The sequence below is a fragment of the Glandiceps talaboti genome, chromosome 22, assembly GCF_964340395.1.
Source record: "Glandiceps talaboti chromosome 22, keGlaTala1.1, whole genome shotgun sequence".
Lineage (NCBI taxonomy): Eukaryota > Metazoa > Hemichordata > Enteropneusta > Spengelidae > Glandiceps > Glandiceps talaboti.
In genome coordinates, this window is record NC_135570.1 from 15,805,027 (window position 1) to 15,827,468 (window position 22,442).

A 22,442-nucleotide genomic window follows, 5' to 3' on the forward strand; every position below is an offset into this window, starting at 1 on the left:
AATATATAATAATATACACCACCACGAGTGTATTGAGTCATCTATAGGTAAATATATAATAATATACACCACCACGAGTGTATTGAGTCATCTATAGGTAAATATATAATAATATACACCACCACGAGTGTATTGAGTCATCTATAGGTAAATATATAATAATATACACCACGAGTGTATTGAGTCATCTATAGGTAAATATATAATAATATACACCACGAGTGTATTGAGTCATCTATAGGTAAATATATAATAATATACACCACCAGTGTATTGAGTCATCTATAGGTAAATATATAATAATATACACCACGAGTGTATTGAGTCATCTATAGGTAAATATATAATAATATACACCACGAGTGTATTGAGTCATCTATAGATAAATATATATAATAATATACACCACCACGAGTGTATTGAGTCATCTATAGGTAAATATATAATAATATACACCACCACGGGTGTATTGAGTCATCTATAGGTAAATATATAATAATATACACCACCAGTGTATTGAGTCATCTATAGGTAAATATATAATAATATACACCACGAGTGTATTGAGTCATCTATAGGTAAATATATAATAATATACACCACCACGAGTGTATTGAGTCATCTATAGGTAAATATATAATAATATACACCACCAGTGTATTGAGTCATCTATAGGTAAATATATAATAATATACACCATGAGTGTATTAAGTCATCTATAGGTAAATATATAATAATATACACCACGAGTGTATTGAGTCATCTATAGGTAAATATATAATAATATACACCACGAGTGTATTGAGTCATCTATAGGTAAATATATAATAATATACACCACCACGAGTGTATTGAGTCATCTATAGGTAAATATATAATAATATACACCACGAGTGTATTGAGTCATCTATAGGTAAATATATAATAATATACACCACGAGTGTATTGAGTCATCTATAGGTAAATATATAATGATATACACCACCAGTGTATTGAGTCATCTATAGGTAAATATATAATAATATACACCACGAGTGTATTGAGTCATCTATAGGTAAATATATAATAATATACACCACGAGTGTATTGAGTCATCTATAGGTAAATATATAATAATATACACCACCAGTGTATTGAGTCATCTATAGGTAAATATATAATAATATACACCACGAGTGTATTGAGTCATCTATAGGTAAATATATAATGATATACACCACGGGTGTATTGAGTCATCTATAGGTAAATATATAATAATATACACCATGAGTGTATTGAGTCATCTATAGGTAAATATATAATAATATACACCATGAGTGTATTGAGTCATCTATAGGTAAATATATAATAATATACACCATGAGTGTATTGAGTCATCTATAGGTAAATATATAATAATATACACCACGAGTGTATTGAGTCATCTATAGGTAAATATATAATAATATACACCACGAGTGTATTGAGTCATCTATAGGTAAATATATAATAATATACACCACGAGTGTATTGAGTCATCTATAGGTAAATATATAATAATATATACCACGAGTGTATTGAGTCATCTATAGGTAAATATATAATAATATACACCACCACGAGTGTATTGAGTCATCTATAGGTAAATATATAATAATATACACCACCACGAGTGTATTGAGTCATCTATAGGTAAATATATAATAATATACACCACCACGAGTGTATTGAGTCATCTATAGGTAAATATATAATAATATACACCACCACGAGTGTATTGAGTCATCTATAGGTAAATATATAATAATATACACCACCAGTGTATTGAGTCATCTATAGGTAAATATATAATAATATACACCACGAGTGTATTGAGTCATCTATAGGTAAATATATAATAATATACACCACCACGAGTGTATTGAGTCATCTATAGGTAAATATATAATAATATACACCACCACGAGTGTATTGAGTCATCTATAGGTAAATATATAATAATATACACCACCACGAGTGTATTGAGTCATCTATAGGTAAATATATAATAATATACACCACGAGTGTATTGAGTCATCTATAGGTAAATATATAATAATATACACCACGAGTGTATTGAGTCATCTATAGGTAAATATATAATAATATACACCACGAGTGTATTGAGTCATCTATAGGTAAATATATAATAATATACACCACCAGTGTATTGAGTCATCTATAGGTAAATATATAATAATATACACCACCACGAGTGTATTGAGTCATCTATAGGTAAATATATAATAATATACACCACCACGAGTGTATTGAGTCATCTATAGGTAAATATATAATAATATACACCACCAGTGTATTGAGTCATCTATAGGTAAATATATAATAATATACACCACCAGTGTATTGAGTCATCTATAGGTAAATATATAATAATATACACCACCAGTGTATTGAGTCATCTATAGGTAAATATATAATAATATACACCACCACGAGTGTATTGAGTCATCTATAGGTAAATATATAATAATATACACCACCACGAGTGTATTGAGTCATCTATAGGTAAATATATAATAATATACACCACCACGAGTGTATTGAGTCATCTATAGGTAAATATATAATAATATACACCACCACGAGTGTATTGAGTCATCTATAGGTAAATATATAATAATATACACCACGAGTGTATTGAGTCATCTATAGGTAAATATATAATAATATACACCACCACGAGTGTATTGAGTCATCTATAGGTAAATATATAATAATATACACCACGAGTGTATTGAGTCATCTATAGGTAAATATATAATAATATACACCACCACGAGTGTATTGAGTCATCTATAGGTAAATATATAATAATATACACCACGAGTGTATTGAGTCATCTATAGGTAAATATATAATAATATACACCACGAGTGTATTGAGTCATCTATAGGTAAATATATAATAATATACACCACGAGTGTATTGAGTCATCTATAGGTAAATATATAATAATATACACCATGAGTGTATTGAGTCATCTATAGGTAAATATATAATAATATACACCACGACGAGTGTATTGAGTCATCTATAGGTAAATATATAATAATATACACCACGAGTGTATTGAGTCATCTATAGGTAAATATATAATAATATACACCACGAGTGTATTGAGTCATCTATAGGTAAATATATAATAATATACACCACGAGTGTATTGAGTCATCTATAGGTAAATATATAATAATATACACCACCACGAGTGTATTGAGTCATCTATAGGTAAATATATAATAATATACACCACCACGAGTGTATTGAGTCATCTATAGGTAAATATATAATAATATACACCACCACGAGTGTATTGAGTCATCTATAGGTAAATATATAATAATATACACCACCAGTGTATTGAGTCATCTATAGGTAAATATATAATAATATACACCACCACGAGTGTATTGAGTCATCTATAGGTAAATATATAATAATATACACCACCACGAGTGTATTGAGTCATCTATAGGTAAATATATAATAATATACACCACGAGTGTATTGAGTCATCTATAGGTAAATATATAATAATATACACCACCAGTGTATTGAGTCATCTATAGGTAAATATATAATAATATACACCACGAGTGTATTGAGTCATCTATAGGTAAATATATAATAATATACACCACGAGTGTATTGAGTCATCTATAGGTAAATATATAATAATATACACCACGAGTGTATTGAGTCATCTATAGGTAAATATATAATAATATACACCATGAGTGTATTGAGTCATCTATAGGTAAATATATAATAATATACACCACGAGTGTATTGAGTCATCTATAGGTAAATATATAATAATATACACCACCACGAGTGTATTGAGTCATCTATAGGTAAATATATAATAATATACACCACGAGTGTATTGAGTCATCTATAGGTAAATATATAATAATATACACCACCACGAGTGTATTGAGTCATCTATAGGTAAATATATAATAATATACACCACGAGTGTATTGAGTCATCTATAGGTAAATATATAATAATATACACCACCACGAGTGTATTGAGTCATCTATAGGTAAATATATAATAATATACACCACGAGTGTATTGAGTCATCTATAGGTAAATATATAATAATATACACCACGAGTGTATTGAGTCATCTATAGGTAAATATATAATAATATACACCACCACGAGTGTATTGAGTCATCTATAGGTAAATATATAATAATATACACCACCACGAGTGTATTGAGTCATCTATAGGTAAATATATAATAATATACACCACGAGTGTATTGAGTCATCTATAGGTAAATATATAATAATATACACCACCACGAGTATATTGAGTCATCTATAGGTAAATATATAATAATATACACCACGGGTGTATTGAGTCATCTATAGGTAAATATATAATAATATACACCACGAGTGTATTGAGTCATCTATAGGTAAATATATAATAATATACACCACGAGTGTATTGAGTCATCTATAGGTAAATATATAATAATATACACCACCACGAGTGTATTGAGTCATCTATAGGTAAATATATAATAATATACACCACGAGTGTATTGAGTCATCTATAGGTAAATATATAATAATATACACCACCACGAGTGTATTGAGTTATCTATAGGTAAATATATAATAATATACACCACGAGTGTATTGAGTCATCTATAGGTAAATATATAATAATATACACCACGAGTGTATTGAGTCATCTATAGGTAAATATATAATAATATACACCACCACGAGTGTATTGAGTCATCTATAGGTAAATATATAATAATATACACCACCACGAGTGTATTGAGTCATCTATAGGTAAATATATAATAATATACACCACGAGTGTATTGAGTCATCTATAGGTAAATATATAATAATATACACCACCACGAGTGTATTGAGTCATCTATAGGTAAATATATAATAATATACACCACGAGTGTATTGAGTCATCTATAGGTAAATATATAATAATATACACCACCACGAGTGTATTGAGTCATCTATAGGTAAATATATAATAATATACACCACCAGTGTATTGAGTCATCTATAGGTAAATATATAATAATATACACCATGAGTGTATTAAGTCATCTATAGGTAAATATATAATAATATACACCACGAGTGTATTGAGTCATCTATAGGTAAATATATAATAATATACACCACGAGTGTATTGAGTCATCTATAGGTAAATATATAATAATATACACCACCACGAGTGTATTGAGTCATCTATAGGTAAATATATAATAATATACACCACGAGTGTATTGAGTCATCTATAGGTAAATATATAATAATATACACCACGAGTGTATTGAGTCATCTATAGGTAAATATATAATGATATACACCACCAGTGTATTGAGTCATCTATAGGTAAATATATAATAATATACACCACGAGTGTATTGAGTCATCTATAGGTAAATATATAATAATATACACCACGAGTGTATTGAGTCATCTATAGGTAAATATATAATAATATACACCACCAGTGTATTGAGTCATCTATAGGTAAATATATAATAATATACACCACGAGTGTATTGAGTCATCTATAGGTAAATATATAATGATATACACCACGGGTGTATTGAGTCATCTATAGGTAAATATATAATAATATACACCATGAGTGTATTGAGTCATCTATAGGTAAATATATAATAATATACACCATGAGTGTATTGAGTCATCTATAGGTAAATATATAATAATATACACCATGAGTGTATTGAGTCATCTATAGGTAAATATATAATAATATACACCACGAGTGTATTGAGTCATCTATAGGTAAATATATAATAATATACACCACGAGTGTATTGAGTCATCTATAGGTAAATATATAATAATATACACCACGAGTGTATTGAGTCATCTATAGGTAAATATATAATAATATATACCACGAGTGTATTGAGTCATCTATAGGTAAATATATAATAATATACACCACCACGAGTGTATTGAGTCATCTATAGGTAAATATATAATAATATACACCACCACGAGTGTATTGAGTCATCTATAGGTAAATATATAATAATATACACCACCACGAGTGTATTGAGTCATCTATAGGTAAATATATAATAATATACACCACCACGAGTGTATTGAGTCATCTATAGGTAAATATATAATAATATACACCACCAGTGTATTGAGTCATCTATAGGTAAATATATAATAATATACACCACGAGTGTATTGAGTCATCTATAGGTAAATATATAATAATATACACCACCACGAGTGTATTGAGTCATCTATAGGTAAATATATAATAATATACACCACCACGAGTGTATTGAGTCATCTATAGGTAAATATATAATAATATACACCACCACGAGTGTATTGAGTCATCTATAGGTAAATATATAATAATATACACCACGAGTGTATTGAGTCATCTATAGGTAAATATATAATAATATACACCACGAGTGTATTGAGTCATCTATAGGTAAATATATAATAATATACACCACGAGTGTATTGAGTCATCTATAGGTAAATATATAATAATATACACCACCAGTGTATTGAGTCATCTATAGGTAAATATATAATAATATACACCACCACGAGTGTATTGAGTCATCTATAGGTAAATATATAATAATATACACCACCACGAGTGTATTGAGTCATCTATAGGTAAATATATAATAATATACACCACCAGTGTATTGAGTCATCTATAGGTAAATATATAATAATATACACCACCAGTGTATTGAGTCATCTATAGGTAAATATATAATAATATACACCACCAGTGTATTGAGTCATCTATAGGTAAATATATAATAATATACACCACCACGAGTGTATTGAGTCATCTATAGGTAAATATATAATAATATACACCACCACGAGTGTATTGAGTCATCTATAGGTAAATATATAATAATATACACCACCACGAGTGTATTGAGTCATCTATAGGTAAATATATAATAATATACACCACCACGAGTGTATTGAGTCATCTATAGGTAAATATATAATAATATACACCACGAGTGTATTGAGTCATCTATAGGTAAATATATAATAATATACACCACCACGAGTGTATTGAGTCATCTATAGGTAAATATATAATAATATACACCACGAGTGTATTGAGTCATCTATAGGTAAATATATAATAATATACACCACCACGAGTGTATTGAGTCATCTATAGGTAAATATATAATAATATACACCACGAGTGTATTGAGTCATCTATAGGTAAATATATAATAATATACACCACGAGTGTATTGAGTCATCTATAGGTAAATATATAATAATATACACCACGAGTGTATTGAGTCATCTATAGGTAAATATATAATAATATACACCATGAGTGTATTGAGTCATCTATAGGTAAATATATAATAATATACACCACGACGAGTGTATTGAGTCATCTATAGGTAAATATATAATAATATACACCACGAGTGTATTGAGTCATCTATAGGTAAATATATAATAATATACACCACGAGTGTATTGAGTCATCTATAGGTAAATATATAATAATATACACCACGAGTGTATTGAGTCATCTATAGGTAAATATATAATAATATACACCACCACGAGTGTATTGAGTCATCTATAGGTAAATATATAATAATATACACCACCACGAGTGTATTGAGTCATCTATAGGTAAATATATAATAATATACACCACCACGAGTGTATTGAGTCATCTATAGGTAAATATATAATAATATACACCACCAGTGTATTGAGTCATCTATAGGTAAATATATAATAATATACACCACCACGAGTGTATTGAGTCATCTATAGGTAAATATATAATAATATACACCACCACGAGTGTATTGAGTCATCTATAGGTAAATATATAATAATATACACCACGAGTGTATTGAGTCATCTATAGGTAAATATATAATAATATACACCACCAGTGTATTGAGTCATCTATAGGTAAATATATAATAATATACACCACGAGTGTATTGAGTCATCTATAGGTAAATATATAATAATATACACCACGAGTGTATTGAGTCATCTATAGGTAAATATATAATAATATACACCACGAGTGTATTGAGTCATCTATAGGTAAATATATAATAATATACACCATGAGTGTATTGAGTCATCTATAGGTAAATATATAATAATATACACCACGAGTGTATTGAGTCATCTATAGGTAAATATATAATAATATACACCACCACGAGTGTATTGAGTCATCTATAGGTAAATATATAATAATATACACCACGAGTGTATTGAGTCATCTATAGGTAAATATATAATAATATACACCACCACGAGTGTATTGAGTCATCTATAGGTAAATATATAATAATATACACCACGAGTGTATTGAGTCATCTATAGGTAAATATATAATAATATACACCACCACGAGTGTATTGAGTCATCTATAGGTAAATATATAATAATATACACCACGAGTGTATTGAGTCATCTATAGGTAAATATATAATAATATACACCACGAGTGTATTGAGTCATCTATAGGTAAATATATAATAATATACACCACCACGAGTGTATTGAGTCATCTATAGGTAAATATATAATAATATACACCACCACGAGTGTATTGAGTCATCTATAGGTAAATATATAATAATATACACCACGAGTGTATTGAGTCATCTATAGGTAAATATATAATAATATACACCACCACGAGTATATTGAGTCATCTATAGGTAAATATATAATAATATACACCACGGGTGTATTGAGTCATCTATAGGTAAATATATAATAATATACACCACGAGTGTATTGAGTCATCTATAGGTAAATATATAATAATATACACCACGAGTGTATTGAGTCATCTATAGGTAAATATATAATAATATACACCACCACGAGTGTATTGAGTCATCTATAGGTAAATATATAATAATATACACCACGAGTGTATTGAGTCATCTATAGGTAAATATATAATAATATACACCACCACGAGTGTATTGAGTTATCTATAGGTAAATATATAATAATATACACCACGAGTGTATTGAGTCATCTATAGGTAAATATATAATAATATACACCACGAGTGTATTGAGTCATCTATAGGTAAATATATAATAATATACACCACCACGAGTGTATTGAGTCATCTATAGGTAAATATATAATAATATACACCACCACGAGTGTATTGAGTCATCTATAGGTAAATATATAATAATATACACCACGAGTGTATTGAGTCATCTATAGGTAAATATATAATAATATACACCACCACGAGTGTATTGAGTCATCTATAGGTAAATATATAATAATATACACCACCACGAGTGTATTGAGTCATCTATAGGTAAATATATAATAATATACACCACCACGAGTGTATTGAGTCATCTATAGGTAAATATATAATAATATACACCATGAGTGTATTGAGTCATCTATAGGTAAATATATAATAATATACACCACGAGTGTATTGAGTCATCTATAGGTAAATATATAATAATATACACCACCAGTGTATTGAGTCATCTATAGGTAAATATATAATAATATACACCACCAGTGTATTGAGTCATCTATAGGTAAATATATAATAATATACACCACCACGAGTGTATTGAGTCATCTATAGGTAAATATATAATAATATACACCACGAGTGTATTGAGTCATCTATAGGTAAATATATAATAATATACACCACCACGAGTGTATTGAGTCATCTATAGGTAAATATATAATAATATACACCACCACGAGTGTATTGAGTCATCTATAGGTAAATATATAATAATATACACCACCAGTGTATTGAGTCATCTATAGGTAAATATATAATAATATACACCACCAGTGTATTGAGTCATCTATAGGTAAATATATAATAATATACACCACCAGTGTATTGAGTCATCTATAGGTAAATATATAATAATATACACCACCACGAGTGTATTGAGTCATCTATAGGTAAATATATAATAATATACACCACCAGTGTATTGAGTCATCTATAGGTAAATATATAATAATATACACCATGAGTGTATTAAGTCATCTATAGGTAAATATATAATAATATACACCACGAGTGTATTGAGTCATCTATAGGTAAATATATAATAATATACACCACGAGTGTATTGAGTCATCTATAGGTAAATATATAATAATATACACCACGAGTGTATTGAGTCATCTATAGGTAAATATATAATAATATACACCACCACGAGTGTATTGAGTCATCTATAGGTAAATATATAATAATATACACCACGAGTGTATTGAGTCATCTATAGGTAAATATATAATAATATACACCACCACGAGTGTATTGAGTCATCTATAGGTAAATATATAATAATATACACCACCACGAGTGTATTGAGTCATCTATAGGTAAATATATAATAATATACACCACCAGTGTATTGAGTCATCTATAGGTAAATATATAATAATATACACCACGAGTGTATTGAGTCATCTATAGGTAAATATATAATAATATACACCACCACGAGTGTATTGAGTCATCTATAGGTAAATATATAATAATATACACCACCACGAGTGTATTGAGTCATCTATAGGTAAATATATAATAATATACACCACCACGAGTGTATTGAGTCATCTATAGGTAAATATATAATAATATACACCACCACGAGTGTATTGAGTCATCTATAGGTAAATATATAATAATATACACCACCACGAGTGTATTGAGTCATCTATAGGTAAATATATAATAATATACACCACCATGAGTGTATTGAGTCATCTATAGGTAAATATATAATAATATACACCACGAGTGTATTGAGTCATCTATAGGTAAATATATATGTGTACTTTGGTAATAGAGTTGAAAGTTTCATGTTTGCATACATAATTAGATATCAAATAAGTATATATATATAAGTAGATAATTTCTAATCATTTTCAAAGTTACCAGATTTTAAAGCCATGAATTGAAAAACATGAAAAAAAAATGAAAAATGTTGATAAATGTGATAAATATAAACAAATGAGTCATCATGTTTTGAACAATAATACTAGCCTAAGACCAACTAATAATTCAGTCAGACTTTCTTAATAATCATACAAGAAAAAACATATACATAAATTATAATTGAAACTTTATTAACAAAGAACACAACATTTTATACAAGGAAATCAAGTTAATGTAATAAACCGATCAAACTATAAAATATCAAACAATATACTGTATGTAAGACAAATAAAATCATGAAAATAAAATTCCAATGATCAGAAAGAAACAAAATAAGTTTTCAAAAAAATACAAAACCATTAAATATAAACCCACCCACCATCAATATATATATATATTTATTTAACGGAAGACCAATGGGAATGTGTCCCATTTACAGGCTCCTTAAAAAACTGAACAACTCAAGAACAAGACAAGTCTATAAAGCACACACACAAGTCAAACAAACAAAACTAACAACCTACACATAAAAACACGGCAAACACCAAAATCTTGCTAGGTGAACCTGAGATGACAATCTTGCAAAATTTCATTTTTAAAATTTCTCAGAGATAAATTAATTAAAGTTAATATTCAAAATACTACAAATAAAAGACCATTAAAAGTTGTCATATGTCGCTGAATGACATGAGTTTAAGAGAATGTATACAAGAGAAATAATGAGAACTTCTTTTTGTAAACCCCAGCATTGTAAAAGGTTTGTGGAATGTGGACAGCCACCCATCCACCATGGGTTGTCTTGCAAGGAACACCCCATTGTTACCATGGTTACAACACTTAAATCCCTCAACTTGTTTCACCAGTACAAGTAGTATAACGGCTGCTGTTTTCATAGGGATGCTAGATTTTAATATGTCCAATTTTAGTTATAATAATATATAACATATTTATATAATATATATAATATAAAACATAACATATTAGCCCCACCCATATGATGACACACCCTGACATATGATGACACACCCTGACATATGATGACACCCTGACATATTATGACACACCCTGACATATGCAAATTACCTGGCTCTATCATATCCAATAGTGCACCTACCTTCGTATGTAATAAGGACTACCTAGTAAACCCTGAACTTTGATTTCATGTAATAAGGACTCCCTAGTAGACCCTGAACTTTGATTTCATGTAATAAGGACTCCCTAGTAGACCCTGAACTTTGATTTCATGTAATAAGGACTCCCTAGTAGACCCTGAACTTTGATTTCATGTAATAAGGACTACCTAGTAGACCCTGAACTTTGATTTCATGTAATAAGGACTCCCTAGTAGACCCTGAACTTTGATTTCATGTAATAAGGACTCCCTAGTAGACCCTGAACTTTGATTTCATGTAATAAGGACTCCCTAGTAGACCCTGAACTTTGATTTCATGTAATAAGGACTACCTAGTAGACCCTGAACTTTGATTTCATGTAATAAGGACTCCCTAGTAGACCCTGAACTTTGATTTCATGTAATAAGGACTACCTAGTAGACCCTGCGAACTTTGATTTCAGATATTATTGCACTAAAAATATCATCAATTGTAAATGACTGTCTTGTCACAGAATCCAAATTACATATCCATATTGTAAATGACTGTCTTGTCACAGAAATCCAAATTGCATATCCATATTGTAAATGACCGTGGAAATCAAACTTGGTATCTTCCACTCTGGACTGTTTTCTACATTATTGACTTGCGGTAGATTGTGTATCAGGAGTGGGCAGGTCAAAGATAATTGGTGGATTGGTTGGTCTGTAGCGTAGAGTGCATGTTGAAGCATTGATATATGTTGTATAGCCATCTGTTGTCATACCATAAGCTAAGGAATACATTGAAATAGTTAGTTTGTTGTAACGCTATAACCTAGGAATACATTGAAATAGTTAGTTTGTTGTAACGCTATAACCTAGGAATACATTGAAATAGTTAGTTTGTTGTAACGCTATAACCTAGGAATACATTGAAATAGTTAGTTTGTTGTAACACTATAACCTAGGAATACATTGAAATAGTTAGTTTGTTGTAACACTATAACCTAGGAATACATTGAAATAGTTAGTTTGTTGTAACGCTATAACCTAGGAATACATTGAAATAGTTAGTTTGTTGTAACGCTGTAACCTAGGAATACATTGAAATAGTTAGTTTGTTGTAATACTATAACCTAGGAATACATTGAAATAGTTAGTTTGTTGTAATACTATAACCTAGGAATACATTGAAATAGTTAGTTTGTTGTAACACTATAACCTAGGAATACATTGAAATAGTTAGTTTGTTGTAATACTATAACCTAGGAATACATTGAAATAGTTAGTTTGTTGTAACACTATAACCTAGGAATACATTGAAATAGTTAGTTTGTTGTAACACTATAACCTAGGAATACATTGAAATAGTTAGTTTGTTGTAACACTATAACCTAGGAATACATTGAAATAGTTAGTTTGTTGTAATACTATAACCTAGGAATACATTGAAATAGTTAGTTTGTTGTAACACTATAAGTATAACCTAGGAATACATTGCAATAGTTAGTTTGTTGTAACACTATAACCTAGGAATACATTGAAATAGTTAGTTTGTTGTAATACTATAACCTAGGAATACATTGAAATAGTTAGTTTGTTGTAACACTATAACCTAGGAATACATTGAAATAGTTAGTTTGTTGTAATACTATAACCTAGGAATACATTGAAATAGTTAGTTTGTTGTAACGCTGTAACCTAGGAATGCATTGAAATAGTTAGTTTGTTGTAATACTATAACCTAGGAATACATTGAAATAGTTAGTTTGTTGTAATGCTATAACCTAGGAATACATTGAAATAGTTAGTTTGTTGTAATACTATAACCTAGGAATACATTGAAATAGTTAGTTTGTTGTAACACTATAACCTAGGAATACATTGAAATAGTTAGTTTGTTGTAACACTATAACCTAGGAATACATTGAAATAGTTAGTTTGTTGTAACACTATAACCTAGGAATACATTGAAATAGTTAGTTTGTTGTAACGCTATAACCTAGGAATACATTGAAATAGTTAGTTTGTTGTAACGCTGTAACCTAGGAATACATTGAAATAGTTAGTTTGTTGTAATGCTATAACCTAGGAATACATTGAAATAGTTAGTTTATTGTAATGCTATAACCTAGGAATACATTGAAATAGTTAGTTTGTTGTAACACTATAACCTAGGGAATACATTGAAATAGTTAGTTTGTTGTAACACTATAACCTAGGAATACATTGAAATAGTTAGTTTGTTGTAACACTATAACCTAGGAATACATTGAAATAGTTAGTTTGTTGTAACACTATAACCTAGGAATACATTGAAATAGTTAGTTTGTTGTAACACTATAACCTAGGAATACATTGAAATAGTTAGTTTGTTGTAATACTATAACTTAGGAATACATTGAAATAGTTAGTTTGTTGTAACGCTATAACCTAGGAATACATTGAAATAGTTAGTTTGTTGTAACGCTATAACCTAGGAATACATTGAAATAGTTAGTTTGTTGTAATACTATAACCTAGGAATACATTGAAATAGTTAGTTTGTTGTAACGCTATAACCTAGGAATACATTGAAATAGTTAGTTTGTTGTAACGCTATAACCTAGGAATACATTGAAATAGTTAGTTTGTTGTAACACTATAACTTAGGAATACATTGAAATAGTTAGTTTGTTGTAACACTATAACTTAGGAATACATTGAAATAGTTAGTTTGTTGTAACGCTATAACCTAGGAATACATTGAAATAGTTAGTTTGTTGTAACACTATAACCTAGGAATACATTGAAATAGTTAGTTTGTTGTAATACTATAACCTAGGAATACATTGAAATAGTTAGTTTGTTGTAACACTATAACCTAGGAATACATTGAAATAGTTAGTTTGTTGTAACACTATAACCTAGGAATACATTGAAATAGTTAGTTTGTTGTAATGCTATAACCTAGGAATACATTGAAATAGTTAGTTTGTTGTAATACTATAACCTAGGAATACATTGAAATAGTTAGTTTGTTGTAATACTATAACTTAGGAATACATTGAAATAGTTAGTTTGTTGTAATACTATAACTTAGGAATACATTGAAATAGTTAGTTTGTTGTAACACTATAACTTAGGAATACATTGAAATAGTTAGTTTGTTGTAACGCTATAACCTAGGAATACATTGAAATAGTTAGTTTATTGTAACACTATAACCTAGGAATACATTGAAATAGTTAGTTTGTTGTAACACTATAACCTAGGAATACATTGAAATAGTTAGTTTATTGTAATGCTATAACCTAGGAATACATTGAAATAGTTAGTTTGTTGTAACGCTATAACCTAGGAATACATTGAAATAGTTAGTTTGTTGTAACGCTATAACCTAGGAATACATTGAAATAGTTAGTTTGTTGTAACACTATAACCTAGGAATACATTGAAATAGTTAGTTTGTTGTAACACTATAACCTAGGAATACATTGAAATAGTTAGTTTGTTGTAATGCTATAACCTAGGAATACATTGAAATAGTTAGTTTGTTGTAATGCTATAACCTAGGAATACATTGAAATAGTTAGTTTGTTGTAACACTATAACCTAGGAATACATTGAAATAGTTAGTTTGTTGTAACACTATAACCTAGGAATACATTGAAATAGTTAGTTTGTTGTAATACTATAACCTAGGAATACATTGAAATAGTTAGTTTGTTGTAATGCTATAACCTAGGAATACATTGAAATAGTTAGTTTGTTGTAATGCTATAACCTAGGAATACATTGAAATAGTTAGTTTGTTGTAACGCTATAACCTAGGAATACATTGAAATAGTTAGTTTGTTGTAATACTATAACCTAGGAATACATTGAAATAGTTAGTTTGTTGTAACACTATAAGCTAGGAATACATTGAAATAGTTAGTTTGTTGTAATGCTATAACCTAGGAATACATTGAAATAGTTAGTTTGTTGTAACACTATAACCTAGGAATACATTGAAATAGTTAGTTTGTTGTAACACTGTAACCTAGGAATACATTGAAATAGTTAGTTTGTTGTAACGCTATAACCTAGGAATACATTGAAATAGTTAGTTTGTTGTAACGCTGTAACCTAGGAATACATTGAAATAGTTAGTTTATTGTAACACTATAACCTAGGAATACATTGAAATAGTTAGTTTATTGTAACGCTGTAACCTAGGAATACATTGAAATAGTTAGTTTGTTGTAACACTATAACCTAGGAATACATTGAAATAGTTAGTTTGTTGTAACACTATAACCTAGGAATACATTGAAATAGTTAGTTTGTTGTAACACTATAACCTAGGAATACATTGAAATAGTTAGTTTGTTGTAACGCTATAACCTAGGAATACATTGAAATAGTTAGTTTGTTGTAACACTATAACCTAGGAATACATTGAAATAGTTAGTTTGTTGTAACACTATAACCTAGGGAATACATTGAAATAGTTAGTTTGTTGTAATACTATAACCTAGGAATACATTGAAATAGTTAGTTTGTTGTAATGCCATAAGCTAGGGAATACATTGAAATAGTTAGTTTGTTGTAACACTATAACCTAGGAATACATTGAAATAGTTAGTTTGTTGTAACACTATAATCTAGGGAATACATTGAAATAGTTAGTTTGTTGTAATACTATAACCTAGGAATACATTGAAATAGTTAGTTTGTTGTAACACTATAACCTAGGAATACATTGAAATAGTTAGTTTGTTGTAACGCTATAAGCTAGGAATACATTGAAATAGTTAGTTTGTTGTAACACTATAACCTAGGAATACATTGAAATAGTTAGTTTGTTGTAACGCCATAACCTAGGAATACATTGAAATAGTTAGTTTGTTGTAACGCTGTAACCTAGGAATACATTGAAATAGTTAGTTTGTTGTAACGCTATAACCTAGGAATACATTGAAATAGTTAGTTTGTTGTAACACTATAACCTAGGAATACATTGAAATAGTTAGTTTGTTGTAACGCCATAACCTAGGAATACATTGAAATAGTTAGTTTGTTGTAACACTATAACCTAGGAATACATTGAAATAGTTAGTTTGTTGTAACACTATAACCTAGGAATACATTGAAATAGTTAGTTTGTTGTAACACTATAACTTAGGAATACATTGAAATAGTTAGTTTGTTGTAACACTATAACCTAGGAATACATTGAAATAGTTAGTTTGTTGTAATACTATAACCTAGGAATACATTGAAATAGTTAGTTTGTTGTAACACTATAACCTAGGAATACATTGAAATAGTTAGTTTGTTGTAACGCCATAACCTAGGAATACATTGAAATAGTTAGTTTGTTGTAACACTATAACCTAGGAATACATTGAAATAGTTAGTTTGTTGTAACACTATAACCTAGGAATACATTGAAATAGTTAGTTTGTTGTAACACTATAACTTAGGAATACATTGAAATAGTTAGTTTGTTGTAACACTATAACCTAGGAATACATTGAAATAGTTAGTTTGTTGTAACGCTGTAACCTAGGAATACATTGAAATAGTTAGTTTGTTGTAACACTATAACCTAGGAATACATTGAAATAGTTAGTTTGTTGTAACACTATAACCTAGGAATACATTGAAATAGTTAGTTTGTTGTAATACTATAACCTAGGAATACATTGAAATAGTTAGTTTGTTGTAACGCTATAACCTAGGAATACATTGAAATAGTTAGTTTGTTGTAACGCTATAACCTAGGAATACATTGAAATAGTTAGTTTGTTGTAATACTATAACCTAGGAATACATTGAAATAGTTAGTTTGTTGTAACGCTGTAACCTAGGAATGCCGAAATACGTTATTCAATGGTTGAACATTGAATATTCATGATTATGTAATCTGGTTGCACTGTACAGGATATTGGGCAGTTTAGTACTGTCATGATTTAGAAACCTGATGGGGTTGAACTACACAACTTACCTTACAATCTATTTAAACCCATGTCCCTTAAATACAAATTACAATGTATGTATCATGATTTCTGAGATACACATACCTTCATGTATATGACCAAATACATGATATTTTGGTCTAACTCTTTTTTGAATTGTTTGTAGTAATTCCACACATCCCGTCCTCTGCTCACCAAAATTCATATCACCATACCCTTGACGATAAATAAGAAAACATAATTAGACATGGTTTTATTCTAACACCAGTTATATGTTATACACATACAAGTCCTCTTCTTCCACATTTTATTGAGAAATAGACACGTTTCAAACAAATCAATTGGTCTTCTTTAGTGACTAATCTGGATCTGACCTTTGTCGTAAACCACAGCCTCTTTTACTGTGCCATCCTAGAGCCAAGAGGCAATGGCTTCATTCACATATAAAGGTAGTATTTATCTCTGGCTTTGTACATCAACACTACAACCAATCAGATTGCCTCATGCATACCATGTGATGTACTAGTATGTACACTGAAAACTGACTTGGACAAAGTTGGGTTCTCGTTGCTGAAATTTAATTTTGTCATCCTACAGACAAGATTGGAATGATATGAACAGGAAATAATGACTTATAAATCTTGCCTGGAAGTATCAAATACGGTTTGTGAGAGCATGGATTTCACTGATGCTGTGTACCATCAGATAAGACAGAATAATCCAAATTTGCTGTCTGTTTACGTTGCATGTTTGTATTATTGACAGTAACCACTTTCATTTTCTGTCATGATTATGTGGTCTTGTTGCTAGACATATTTGCATACATTTTATGTGGTCTTGTTGCTCGACATATTTGCATACATTTTATGTGGTGTTGTTGCTAGACATATTTGCATACATTTTATGTGGTCTTGTTGCTAGACATATTTGCATACATTTTATGTGGTCTTGTTGCTAGACATATTTGCATACATTTTATGTGGTCTTGTTGCTAGACATATTTGCATACATTTTATGTGGTCTTGTTGCTAGACATATTTGCATACATTTTATGTGGTCTTGTTGCTAGACATATTTGCATACATTTTATGTGGTCTTGTTGCTAGACACATTTGCATACATTTGATGTGGTCTTGTTGCTCGACACATTTGCATACATTTTATGTGGTCTTGTTGCTCGACATATTTGCATACATTTTATGTGGTCTTGTTGCTAGACATATTTGCATACATTTTATGTGGTCTTGTTGCTAGACATATTTGCATACATTTTATGTGGTCTTGTTGCTAGACATATTTGCATACATTTTATGTGGTCTTGTTGCTAGACATATTTGCATACATTTTATGTGGTCTTGTTGCTAGACATATTTGCATACATTTTATGTGGTCTTGTTGCTAGACATATTTGCATACATTTTTGGAAGATTTATTCTATACATAGTACAATATCTTAGTAAAGTTTCTTATTGGTACTAATGTGGACTGAGAAATAAACTAGCATTTAACTTTTTCTTTGGCCATATGTACTTCTTGTTTGTTACTATGATGTACTTTGATTTTATCATTAATGTGGTCATCAATAGTAAAGGTTATGCTAATTTATGCTAATTTATGCTATTAACCAAGGTCCTAAAACAATTACTGGGAACACAGAAGTGATTTCAATTGAAGACTTACCAAGTGGAGGGCCATGAGTTATTAGGATATCAATACCCTCTGGTATTTTATTCCATACATCTAATAGTGGTTGTCCACGTGGTAAGTTAAAGGCCCAGTCAACAAATTCAGGTTGCCTGAAACAAACATAAGACAAACATAATGATGATTCTTCTTGAGAAAGATTTCTACTGTATTTTATAATGAAAAAAAACCTGATAATAAAATTATATAATTGAGACTCTACTTCAGAATCAGTATACACTATTGTGGCAATGTCAGTAGACGCTATTGTAGCAATGTCAGTACACACTATTGTAGCAATGTCAGTACACACTATTGTAGCAATGTCAGTACACACTATTGTGCCTATGTTAGTACATGCTAGCGCTTGTAGCAATGTCAGGAAACACTATTGGAATTTGTAGCAATGGGATGACCTCATCATTTTGGTTATCACTAAAAATGAGAAAAGAATTTGCGATGATTTCCCATCCTGGCCACTCTCCTCACAAGGCTGCACACCCCAACATGACACCTCACCCCAACATGACACCTCACCCCAACATGACACCTCACCCCAACATGACACCTCACCCCATTGACTTCAAACACCTGGAAACATATATCATCTATACAATCATAATAAATTGTCCATTGAAATTATCATGCAACTAGAAACCTCTCTTATCTGATGAAACTGATAAAAAAATAACTTGAAATTGTGACCAATGGGTGAACAAAATTCAACTTAACCACAATAAATCAAAGATCTGGAAACACATGGCTTATTTTCTGAATTATAGTCACTTTTAGATGTACACTGTATACTAACCATGGTGAGCCATAGATGTGGAAACCCATAATATTTGTCTCTGCATCTTCTAAGTATGTGCAATTAGTCAGTTTTAGATGTAGATCTTTCAACTCTTCACTCCTATACTTCTTTAGCTGTGGTGCAAACTTATAATTGGCTTCATCCCGGTTAGGTTCAAAGGTTAATTCGTGGTTACCAGCAATGACTATCTTATGTTTGTATGGTAGACTTCCTATAGTATACAAACAAACAGTGACAAGGGTACCATAGTATACAGACAAGAGTCAAATACTGAAACAATTAACTGAGATACAAAAATTGGGAATTATCTGCTAAAAACTTGTGAACCAAACACCAGTTTTGTCGGAATCACCTTGTGAGGGCGCAAACAAAAGGAAGGCTTGTGCTGGCGAGTGTTATTTTTCTTCTGAAATTAGCGTTCAGTTTTAGATTGGATGTCTTAATGTCCCATCCAATATATATATAAGTATTTGTTTATCCTTACGGAGGGTTTCAAAGTTTGGTATAGTAGACACATGTGTTGATCATGCCGGAAGGCATTCAATGTTTGGTATAGTATACACATATGTTGATCATGTCGAAAGGCATTCAGGAGTTCTGTGTAGGTATGTATTGATCCTTATAGAAGCCATTTGATAGTTTGGTATACATGTCTGTTATGTTAATCCTTACACTTAACAGAAGGCATTCAGTTTCTATCTGACTACAGTAGGTATGAAGGTTTTCCATTTGTTAACTCAACTGTAAACTTGAACTGCTGGAAACAGAAGATTTTTTCTTGGAAATTCTTTTCTCAGCTTGGCATAACTGGTCTGAGTATATCATGCATTAATTTAAAAACTTCTCCCAAAATGAGATGAAAATTTAATAAAACAATTTAAATTTAACATTTTTACCTAGCCAATCATTAAATTTCTCCACTTCTTTAGGGAATCCTAATTCAGTGAAATCACCAGCATGTATAAGGACATCACCTTCTGGCATCATTGTCATCTTGTCAGTCTTAGAGTGGGTATCTGATACACATACAAATCTGGTATGACCTGTTGGCAAAGTACACACACACATAAATAAATAAGACATGCCTTCATAGAAGACATAGCACCAACTGGTTTGTTGTAATTGGTAAAGTCATTGTCCAAATGAATAGCATTTCTATGGTTTATATGGGATACTGTGAGAGAGTGTCAAGTTATGTCTCCATCAAATCTCATGGTCATGTTTTTGTCGTTTACACACACACACACACACACACACACACACACACACACACACACACACATATTCATGTACACATACAAACACAGTCATTTCAGGATGCCTATACTATAGCCCTACTCACAGACAAGTTCTCTGTGCCCTAGGCTACTAGTAACTACTTTAGTGTTGTGCTTTACACAACAAAACCAGCCTGACTTCAAGGCTATTAGTATTACATATAGTATTCAGTTGCAATAAAAAGTACTTGGTATTCAGCACCATTACATCATACTAACCTGGCAGTTTTGGTGTGTCATAAGATAATGGTGTCACTTTGACTTTGTTCTGTTTGATTTTCAACTCTGCCCATGCCTTGGTTGGATTCCAACTGCAAGGGTGCACTGTAATTTCTGGTCCATTTACTTTTCCTTCTGTTTCCATGCTTCACTTAGATCTCATGTAAAGTGTACACTTATCAGTTGTCAACAACGAATGATGGACTCCGATATTTTATCGAGTTCTGTCTCATGAAATCATGAAAAACACTTTCTTATAAATCATGCACACCTGTTCGAGTGTGAAAATCGAGTGATGCTGCACATACCAATAAACTGATTCATAGAGTTACTATAAATGACATGACGCCTCTATACACGA

The 22,442-nt window shown here is 30.1% G+C and overlaps 1 protein-coding gene across 1 annotated transcript; it reads right to left on the reverse strand.

The window, feature by feature from the left end:
- Nucleotides 1–11,797: 11,797 nt before the first annotated feature.
- On the reverse strand, nt 11,798–22,226 carry LOC144452087 (metallophosphoesterase MPPED2-like). The gene is made up of 6 exons (XM_078143099.1): nt 22,082–22,226; nt 21,482–21,628; nt 20,583–20,796; nt 19,769–19,884; nt 18,194–18,304; nt 11,798–12,934 (listed from the first exon to the last, which is right to left on the reverse strand). Exons 1-6 carry the CDS (start codon nt 22,224–22,226, stop codon nt 12,801–12,803), a joined length of 867 nt encoding a protein of 288 aa, XP_077999225.1. The 3' UTR covers nt 11,798–12,800.
- Between the last annotated feature and the right edge of the window lie 216 nt (nt 22,227–22,442).

What these genes read in the sequence shown, in the direction of transcription:
- LOC144452087 (XM_078143099.1), bottom strand. Translation starts at nt 22,226, where the DNA reads ATGGAAACAGAAGGAAAAGTAAATGGACCAGAAATTACAGTGCACCCT. An exon ending in TGACACACCAAAACTGCCAG is followed by an intron (nt 21,629 to 22,081) that starts GTTAGTATGATG and finishes CTTTGCCAACAG; the next exon opens with GTCATACCAGATTTGTATGT. An exon ending in CACATCTATGGCTCACCATG is followed by an intron (nt 19,885 to 20,582) that starts GTTAGTATACAG and finishes TGTTTGTTTCAG; the next exon opens with GCAACCTGAATTTGTTGACT.